Source organism: Scomber japonicus, chromosome 7, assembly GCF_027409825.1.
Source record: "Scomber japonicus isolate fScoJap1 chromosome 7, fScoJap1.pri, whole genome shotgun sequence".
In the NCBI taxonomy this organism is placed as follows: domain Eukaryota; kingdom Metazoa; phylum Chordata; class Actinopteri; order Scombriformes; family Scombridae; genus Scomber; species Scomber japonicus.
Genome location: NC_070584.1, coordinates 35,958,740 through 35,968,739, shown reverse-complemented (window position 1 = coordinate 35,968,739; position 10,000 = coordinate 35,958,740). Strand labels below are relative to the sequence as shown.

The 10,000-nt window shown below is 50.3% G+C and overlaps 1 protein-coding gene across 1 annotated transcript in view; it reads left to right on the top strand.

Annotated features, from left to right (window-relative positions):
• Positions 1 to 6,070, top strand: part of LOC128362392 (microtubule-associated protein 1B-like) — a 13,280-nt gene extending 7,210 nt beyond the window's left edge. Inside the window, 6 exon segments of the mRNA XM_053323133.1 lie at positions 1 to 70; positions 1,300 to 1,440; positions 1,635 to 4,481; positions 4,483 to 4,735; positions 5,194 to 5,417; positions 5,906 to 6,070. The exon segment at positions 1 to 70 is cut by the window's left edge and continues 13 nt beyond it. Of these exon segments, the coding sequence (XP_053179108.1) occupies positions 1 to 70; positions 1,300 to 1,440; positions 1,635 to 4,481; positions 4,483 to 4,735; positions 5,194 to 5,417; positions 5,906 to 6,061 (3,691 nt within the window). The 3' untranslated portion in view covers positions 6,062 to 6,070.
• The last annotated feature ends 3,930 nt before the right edge of the window (positions 6,071 to 10,000 follow it).

Sequence of the window (10,000 nt, the reverse complement as noted above, 5' to 3'; positions counted from 1 at the left end):
GCAGCACAGCGGAGACGTCCTGGACACGCAGGTGGTTGTAAATCCTGCTCACGACTTCCTCTGCTCCGAGGTGAGACGAGAGGAAACACAGAAAACATGAAACATGATTTATAGAAGTTAGAATCAGCTGTGAAGAGTTTCTGATGTGGAACAGATTGAGATGTTTCACATTAATGAGAGCGTGTGAGAGTGAGTGTGTGTGTGAGAGTGTGTGAGAGTGTGTGTGTGTGTGAGAGAGGGAGAGTGTGTGTGTGTGTCTGTGAGAGTGTGTGTGTGTGTGAGAGAGGGAGAGTGTGTGTGAGTGTGTGTGTGTGAGAGTGGGAGTGTGTGTGAGAGAGGGAGAGTGTGTGTGATAGTGTGAGTGTGTGTGAGAGAGGGAGAGTGTGTGTGAGTGTGTCTGTGAGAGTGTGTGTGTGTGTGTGAGAGAGGGAGAGGGAGAGTGTGTGTGTGTGTGTGTGTGTGTGTGTGTGTGTGTGTGTGTGTGTGTGAGAGGGAGAGTGTGTGTGAGAGTGTGAGTGTGTGTGTCTGTGAAAGCGTGAGTATGTGTGTGTGCACGTTTTTCTATCCTGGTGGGGACCGCAACCTGACATATCACCAACCTTGTGGGGACCGACTCCTGGTTTCCATGGTAACGAGCATTGGCATCAATAGCAAACAGCCTCCTGATAGGCCTGGTCCCCACAAGGTTGGTTTTCCTGACTGTGTGTGTGAACCCCAGAGGTCACACACGGTACTGCAGTGTGGGGACCTTTTCCTGACAAAGTGTGTAAGTGTGTATATTAGCATGTTAGCTTCGTATTAGCATATTAGCTTAGCGATTAGCTCCCTGGGTTAGAGTTAGGGTTTCAATCCAACATTTGTTCAAATACTGAATATGAATTGTACTGTGGCTAACAGTGATGCCAACTGTATGCTAATAGACGTTAGCATTACGGGTCCCAACGAGGGGGGGGGGCAACATTCAGGTTTCACATTTATGAGAGTTTTTGATATTTCAAGTTATTTTATGTTCAAACAGACTTATGATGAATTTTAAAGTTAAAGTTACGTCTGTAGACCCTTTAGAAAGGACCCCAGTCAGGGTCCCCACCAGGTAGTAAAACAGGTATGTGTGTGAGAGTGTGTGTCTCTGTGTCTGTGTGTGTGTGTGTGTGTGTGAGTGACACAGTTTATTCCTTTAGTTCCACATCATTAAACTCATCAGTGTGTCGAGTCGATTGGTCGAGCTGCGTGTGACTGAGCTGCTGATTCATCTGAGTGTGTGTGTGTGTGTGTGTGTGTGTGTGTGTGTGTGTTCAGATCCGCCGGCTGCTCTGCGAGTCGTCTCGACACAAGCTGCTGGTTCTTGCCGGTCAGTGTGTCGAGCAGAGCGGAGACATCGTGCTACAGAAAGGCTGCTTCTCCTTCAACGACTTCATCCAGATATTTACTGATGAGGAGGTGAGAGACATTTATTATTCATTATTACATTTATTACATTTATTACTCATTATTAAACAGTATTATACAGATAGTTTGTGTGACAGTTGTGACTTTAGACTGAAGTTCTTGTTCAGAGTCTGTGTGTTTTATTACTTAATGTCTATCTTTAGTCTTTATAGTGTTTAATAGAGTCCTGCTCTGTGCTCTGGCAGGTTGGGGAGTTGTTGAGCTCAGCAGACCCGGCGGTGAAGGCCAGTCTGACCCTCAGCTGTCCGGACTACGGTCCCTGGAAGGACTCTGTGTTGGAGAAGCACAACCTGCAGGACTTCATAAGCATCCAGATCAACCCTCCGCTGGTCCTCCCAGAGATGGAGGGTCTGCAGGAGTTCACGGAGTACCTGTCTGAGTCTCTGGAGCCCGAGTCTCTCTTCCAGCTCCTGGAGCCTCCGAGCACCGTCGGCTTCCTGAAGCTGTCCCGTCCCTGCTGCTACATCTTCCCCGGCGGGAGGGGCGACTCGGCCTTCTTTGCCGTTAACGGTTTTAACGTCCTGGTGAACGGCGGCTCCGACCTTCGATCCTGCTTCTGGAAACTGGTCCGGCATCTGGACAGAATCGACTCGGTGCTGCTGACCCACATCGGCGTAGACAATCTGCCCGGACTGAACAGCCTGCTGCTGCGTAAGGTAGCGGAGCAGGACGAGGACACTGCCGGATCTCACTCTGAAGAGGACTGGATGAAAAACCTCATCTCCCCTGAGATCGGGGTGGTTTTCCTAAACGTCCCAGACAGAGTGAAGTCCATCCAGGGAGATCCCAGCCAGCTGCGAAGTGTGGACCAGGTAGCGCTCACTCTGCAGCACCTGCAAAGACTCTCTATTAAACCAGAACCACTCAGCCGGCCTAATGGACCCAGTATTGAACCGGCGATCTTGTTTCAGAAGATGGGAGTTGGCCGTCTGGAGCTGTACACTCTGAATCCGGTCAGCGGCAGCAAGGAACTAGAAGCTTTGATGCAGGTTTGGCCAAACAGCGGATCAAACCTCAAGGGCTCAGATCTTCCTCTAACTTGCCTTGTTTCCATTTGTGCTTTGCTGGTCTGGCATCCGTCCAACCCCGAGGAGAAGATCATCCGCGTTCTCTTCCCTGGTTGCACACCCCAGCACAAGATTCTGGATGGACTTGAAAAACTCAAACATCTAGATTTCCTCAAAGTTCCCGTGGTGTGTTTGAGGGACCTGGAAACTCCCAAAACTGAAAAACAACCAAAACGAGCAGAGAGTCGAGAAAGCCTTAAGTCTCAGTCTAAGGACTTCAGACCCGCTAGTGCCTTACAGAAAGACAAACTAGGACGAGCTGACGTCAAAAAACAGGAAGTGAAAATGAAGCCAAAGGCAGCAGGAGACGCTGCTCCGAAAGAGAAGAAGGACGGGGACGAGAAGCCGAAACCGAAGGACGCAGATACGAAGTCAAAGCCTCCAAAAGCTGCTGAGAAGTTGGTTCCAAAGAAAGATCCGTCAAAAGAAGAGAAAAAGGAAGTGAAAAGAAAGGACGAGAAAGTTCCTGCTGCTGCTGTGAAGAAGGAAGAGAGTGGGGAGAAGAAGAAAGAGGTTATTAAGAAGGAAATGTTAAGTTCAAAGCCAAAGAAAGACATTAAACCTGAACCAAAAAGCAAGAGGGACGTTAAACCGGAGGACAAGAAAACAGCAAAACCAGTCAGTAAGGAAGTGAAGAAAGCGTCGAGCATCGGATCAACAGCGAGCAGCGAGCACCGAAAGACTGGAACTCTGAAGAAAGACGGGACTCTCCCAAAGAAAGACTCTTTGAACAAAGGGACAAAGACCAAGCCGAGCCTAAAGGAGGCCGAACGCTCCAAGATGTCGACGCCTGAAGACATGACGGCTGAGTTTGAAAGTCTTCGATTGGAAGACACCAACGGGAACAACGGTAAGAACTCAAAGACCTCAGCGGTGACTAGTCCTGCCGGAGCGAAGGCCAACGGGAACCAGAAGGCCTCGACGGTAGAGAGTCCAGAGCAGTTCCGCTCCATGGAGACCAACGCCTCCTCGCCCGTCGCTAAGACACCCAAAGCCGACCTCAGCGTTAACTTCGATCTCGGCACGACGGCGACCTTCCAGCCGCTCGACGGACCAGATGACGTCTGCTTGAGCTCAGAGGAAAAGACTCTGGAGCTGATGTCTCCTGCGGATTCAGCCCCGAACAGCGCGGGGCACACGCCGTTCCACCACGACGACGGCAGCCTGGAGGCCCGGCGCTCCAGTCTGGGCTTCGAAGACTACAACCAGGGAGGGTCGTGCAGGACCTCAGACCTGAGCTCGCTGAAGGAAGGCCTCGAGAACTCCACGTCCTCTCAGGATAAACAGTCCAGCCTTTTGACCCTCAGTCCTTTCAAAGACATAATGCCCGACTCGTCTCCCACCGTCACCTCCATGCCCGCCGAGGTCGGCTCGCCTCACTCCACCGAAGTCGATGAATCTCTGTCGGTTTCTTTGGAGCAAGGTCTTCCACCGACTGCAGCGTCGCCCAAAGCGCTCGGAGACAGACTCTACTCCAACGGACACTTTAGCGACTCGGACTCCAACACGGGAATGTCTTTACCTCTGCGGTCGTCCCTGAACGGCCGCTGTGGGAATGGATCCGAGGAACACATTCACGGGATGTCGGACGTTCCTCACGACGTTGATCTGTGCTTGGTGTCTCCCTGCGAGTTCCAGCACCCGAAGACTCCAGAGAACCAGCAGCAGAACCCTGGCCTCAACAACAACCACTCCCAGGATCAGAGCAGCAGCGGTTGCCCGTCGGCCTACAGCCAGGAGACTCCGCCCACATCCGTCAGCGACTCGTTCCCGACGGCGACCGACTCGGACGTCCCCCCCGGCACCGAGGACTGCCCCTCCATCACCGCCGACATCGACTCTGACGACGACTCCAGCGGCTTCCTCCCTCCCAACCCTCCACTAGATCATCTCAGTCCTCCGTTCCCTCACAGAGCGGCGTCTCACGACCCGCCGCCCGCCCCGGTCAAAGACCTGCCGCCGCTGCCCCCCCCCGCACGGAGCCTGCATGGCCGACCCAGAAGCCGACGCAGCAAACAAGTCCACCAAGAGTTCGGCCGCCAAGACCAAGAAAGCAGCAGGTCCGGCGCTGAAGGCGACAGGAAGCAGCGCTGCACACAACGGGAAGTCCAAAGCAGGAAGCTCCACTCTGAAGACGAGCTCCAGCCACGATGTGAAGCCTTCGGCCCGAAACTCACTCGGTGGCTCCAGAACTGGACCAGCGAGACCTGGATCCTCAGGTAGGAACAGAGTCCAAACAAACCTGTAAAAACTTGTAAAAAACAACTTTTGTCACATTTAAGCTTTTAGATTGAGTTTAATGTATTTATTCTCCCAGCAGCAGCTAACCCTAACCCTTTTATCTGCAGCTTAATGCAACACACAGCAGAACATGAGCAGAGATAATAGAGCTGAGCTGGTTACCATGACGATAGTTCACACATCACTTCCTGGTTTTTAATAATTGGTCAGTAAACTCAGCATCGTCTGATTCAGGCTGGAAACTCTGAAACATTTCACTGTGTTTCAGCTTCTGTTAAACTAACGATGCTGCAGCCGCTTCCTGTCTACGCTTTCAAAATAAAACCTTAGATATATAGTGCTCTCCTTCTTAACAGACTAATTAGGGGCTTGTTATGGTTAGGGTCCTCCAGGAGAACAGCAAACTTTAAACAAGTTCTTCTCTTTTGTTCTTCAGCCTCTAAATCTGCGGGTTCTGCGGGTTCTGAGGGTTCTGCGGTCTACGTGGATCTGGCCTACCTGCCGTCCGGCTCCGCCTCGGCCTCCCTGAACCTGGACTTCTTCAAGCGGCTTCGCTCCTCGTATTACATCGTCAGCGGAGAAGATCCAGTGAAGGAGGAAGCCATGAGGAGAATCCTGGACGCTCTGCTGGACGGCAAGAACAGCTGGCCAGATGTTCAGGTCAGTGACATCATCATCAGAGTCAGTGACATCATCATCAGAGTCAGTGACATCATCATCAGAGTCAGTGCCATCATCATCAGAGTCAGTGACATCATCATCAGAGTTATTATTAGCTTATTATTTATTATCTTATTATTATTTGTAAAATAAGTAGAAACCTTCTCTGAGTTTATCTTAAAACCTAGAAGAGAAAAAAACACCATAAAGTAAAATATAAAAATAAACATGAATATAATTTACCTAAATAATATAAAATATGTGTTAAAGCTTTTCATCTGTATTTCAAAATAAAAGCACATATTTAGTAGTTTCATCTTAAGAACTGTAGAAAGTTTAAACTCTGACTAAATGTTTCTGCAGCAGTAATGTTTTATATATATATATATATATATATATATATATATATATAATATATAATATAATATAATATAAGAGAGGAGAGAGCCGACCCAGTATCACAGCTTCTGATTGGTCTGTTTCATCAGGTGACTCTCATCCCGACGTTTGATTCGCTGGCGATGCACGACTGGTACCAGGAGACTCACGATAGGCAGAGAGAGCTGTCAATCACCGTGCTGGGCAGCAACAGCACGGTGGCCATGCAGGAGGAGACCTTCCCCGCCTGCAAGGTCGAGTTCTGAGAGACCCCCCACCCCCACCCCCCTGCCTGGGAGCCCCCCCCCACGCCTGGGAGGAGCAGGAGGAGGAGCAGGAGGAGATGACTTTACTGTTGCCACGGTTACAGTGGACCTGAAAGCCCCGCCCCCTTTTGTCGAGTCATTTCATTGAGCATGCTCAGTCACCCCCCCCGCACACGTTCTCACTGTTGAGACAAGACGTTTTAATTTGAAGGTTTTTAGAGACACAGGATGCTGCCAGGTGTCTTCCTGTGTGACATCATCGTACCTGTCGGCGTCACTTCCTGTCTGCTGGGTCAGGAGCTTCGTTAGCAGGAAGCTGCAAATCAGACTTTTAACTTTAACGCTCAGTTTCTGTTTGTTGTTTTTATTTTATTTTATTTTGGAGCTTTTCTGCCTTTTATTTAGAAAGTATCTGGCAGACAGGAAACAGGAAGTAGACACGCTGCCTTTTATGTCTTTATGTGTTTTAACTACTCGACTAAGCATTAAACAGGCAACATGCAGCAGGAGATAAATACACAGAAACATGTTTAATAATAACTCATAAAACCCTAAATATGCAAAATATTTATAATAATTAGTGGAAATGTTTCACTGAGACTGAAACGAGTTAATTAACTTCCTGTTTGAGGGTCGAGTGTTTCCTGAAGGTCAGAGTTCATCAGTTAGACATTAAACATTCCTAACAAGCACAAATATTCATTCATTCATGTAGACGGTTAGGGTTCAGGGTTTGTTCAGGGGTCAGGGGTCAGGGGTCAGGGTTCATGTTTGTGACCCAGCAGACAGGAAGTTGCAAACAGGAAGTCGCTGCAGCTTTTTAAAGCGTAATAAAAGCATGAAGACACGTTTCCACTTTCACTGTCAGCTACTTTTAATGTTTGATGATTGTCGTGTTTTTAGAGGCTGAAGCTCCGCCCCCTTCAACCCATGCCCCCCCATCACCCCCCCCCCCCATCCCACTCCAACCCCGAACCCCACTCCAACCCCTCCCTTAAACCCCACTCCAACCCCTCCCGACCCTCAACCCCTCCCCTAAACCCCACTCCAACCCCTCCCTTAAACCCCACTCCAACCCCTCCCGACCCTCGACCCCTCCCTTAAACCCCACTCCAACCCCTCCCGACCCTCAACCCCTCCCCTAAACCCCACTCCAACCCCTCCCGACCCTCAACCCCTCCCTTAAACCCCACTCCAACCCCCCCCCCCCCCCCCCCGTCACCTCTGTCACTTCGCTCTGTGCACCGGCTCTTATGACTACAGTACCCATAAGTCTTAGCGGCGTCGCTGTGGAGACGGCTCAGTCTGGAGCTCTCTGATTGGATGATTCCCGCAGCGATGCATTCTGGGACTTGTAGTGCCGGTCGATGTTTGATCACAACGTTCCAACTTTTTCTTACTTTTTCTGTTTTTTTGTTTTAAATGAAGAAAAAACCTGAAACCAAACAAACAACATTTCAATTTTAATTTATTTATTTATTTTAATTGTTTCTTTTTTTAATACAAATTGTCCTTTTTTTTTTTTTATTCACCCCGAGTCTGAACTTTGGTACGAGCTCGTCTGTGATCATGTTTGACTTTTATATGTTCATGAAGTCTTTAAAGGGCTAAAACACAGAAAACAGGCTCCGAGCTCAAAGCTGCTCAGATTTCAGAATAAAGCTGAAATGATTCACAGATCTTACAGGATGAGGTTTGGATTTAAAACAGGAAATAGACTTTGAAAATAAGAGTCTAATTGTTAAAAGCTGGAAAGTGACTTTAGTTTAACTCAACTATAAGATAAAAAGTAGAAGTTGTAGAACAGGAAATGAACTTTATTACAGGTCAAACTTTCCTGAAAGAGAAAATAAATCAGTTTCAGAATAAAAGAAAACGTTTTATTTTGAAAAATTTCAGCTTTACTCATAAAATCTGAGAATCCAACGTCCTGTTAAAATCTGACCTTCATTACAGATGAGACATTTTTATCATGTTTTTACCCCCCAGCCCCCCCTCACACCCCCCCCCCCCCCCACACACACACACACACACTCACACACACACACACACTCACACACACACAGTCATCAGGTTTTTGTGTATTCTTGAATATTCGAACACTACGTTTAAAAAGCTCTTTGAAAATAAAAGTAGCCCATTAAACAAAGTCTGTGGTGTGCTTTTATTTTGAAAATATGAGTCTCAGGATTCTGACTTCCCTAAAACAATGTTTTTTAGGTTTTGGGAAAAGTCAGAATTTACTTTTTTCTCTGGTCTGTAAGAAGAATTCTCCTCCTTCTCTTTTTCTTTCTTCTTCTCTCTCCTCCCTCTCCTCGCTTTACTTCTTCTCCTTCCTCTCCTCCTTCTCCAACTCCTTCTCCACCCGCTCCTCGCTTTACTTCTCCTCCTCCCTCTCCTCCTTCTTCTCCCTCTCCTTCCTCTCCTCCTTCTCCTCCCTCTCCTTCCTCTCCTCCTTCTCCACCCTCTCCACCCTCTCCTCCCTCTCCTTCCTCTCCTCCATCTCCTCCCGCCCCTCTCCTCCCTCTCCCTCTCCACCCGCTCCTCCTTCTCCACCCGCTCCTCCCTCTCCTCTCTCTCCTCCCTTTCCTCCCTCTCCTTCTCCTTCCGCTCCTCCCTCTCCCGCCACTCCTTCTCCTTCCTCTCCACCCTCTCCTCCTTCTCCTCCCTCTCTACCCTCTCCTCCTGCTCCTCCCTCTCCTTCCTTCTCCACCCTCTCTTCCCTCTCCTCTCCTCTCTCTCCTCCCTCTCCTCCATCTCCTCCTCCTACCTCTCCTCCTGCTCCTCCATCTCCTTCTCCTCTCTCTCCTCCCTCTCCACCCTCTCCTCCTCCTCCTCCCTCGCCTCCTTCTCCTTCCTCTCCTCCTCCTCCTCTTCCTCCTCCCTCTCCACCCTCCCCCCCCCCCTTCCTCCCTCTCCTCCTGCTCCTCCTGCTCCTCCTTCTCCTCCCTCTCCTCCTCCTCCTCCCTCTCCTCCTTCTCCTCCATCTCCTCCTTCTCCATCTCCTCCTCCTACCTCTCCTCCTGCTCCTCCTTCTCCTCCTCCTCCTCCCTCTGCTCCTGCTCCTCCCTCTCCTCCTCCTCCTTCTCCTCTCTCTCCTCTCTCTCCTCCCTCTCCTCCCTCTCTCTCTCCTCCCTCTCCACCCTCTCCTCCCTCTCCACCCTCTCCTCCTGCTCCTCTCCTCCCTCTCTACCCTCTCCTCCCTTTCCTCCCTCTCCTTCTCCTTCCGCTCCTCCCTCTCCCGCCACTCCTTCTCCTTCCTCTCCTTCCTCTCCTCCTTCTCCTCCCTCTCCTTCCTCTCCTCCCTCTCCACCCTCTCCTCCCTCTCCTTCTTCTCCTCCCTCTCCTCCCTCTCCTCCCTCTCCACCCTCTCCTCCTTCTCCTCCTGCTCCTCCATCTCCTCCTTCTCCTCTCTCTCCTCTCTCTCCTCCCTCTCCACCCTTCCTTCCTCTCCTCCTTTTCCTCCCTCTCCTCCTTCTCCCTCTACTTCTCCTCCCTGTCCTCATCCTCCCTCTCCTTCCTCTCCTCCCTCTCCACCCTCTCCTCCTTCTCCTCCTTCTCCTCCCTCTCCTCCTTCTCCTTCCTCTCCTCCTGCTCCTCCCTCTCCTCCTCCTCCCTCTCTCTCTCCACCCTCTCCACCCCCCCTTCCTTCTCCTCCTTCTCCTCCTCCTCCTCCCTCTCCTCCCTCTCCTCTTTCCTCTCCTCCTTCTCTTCCCTCTCCTACTTCTCCTCCCTCTCCTCTCTCCTCTCTCTCCACCCTCTCCTCCTGCTCCTCTCTCTCCTCCCTTTCCTCCCTCTCCTTCTCCTTCCTCTCCTCCTTCTCCTCCCTCTCTTTTTCTTCCTTCTCCTTCTCCTCCCTCTCCACCCTCTCCACCCTCTACTTCTCCTCCCACTCCTCCTCCTCCTCCTCTCTCTCCACATCCTGTTTTCCTCAGATCA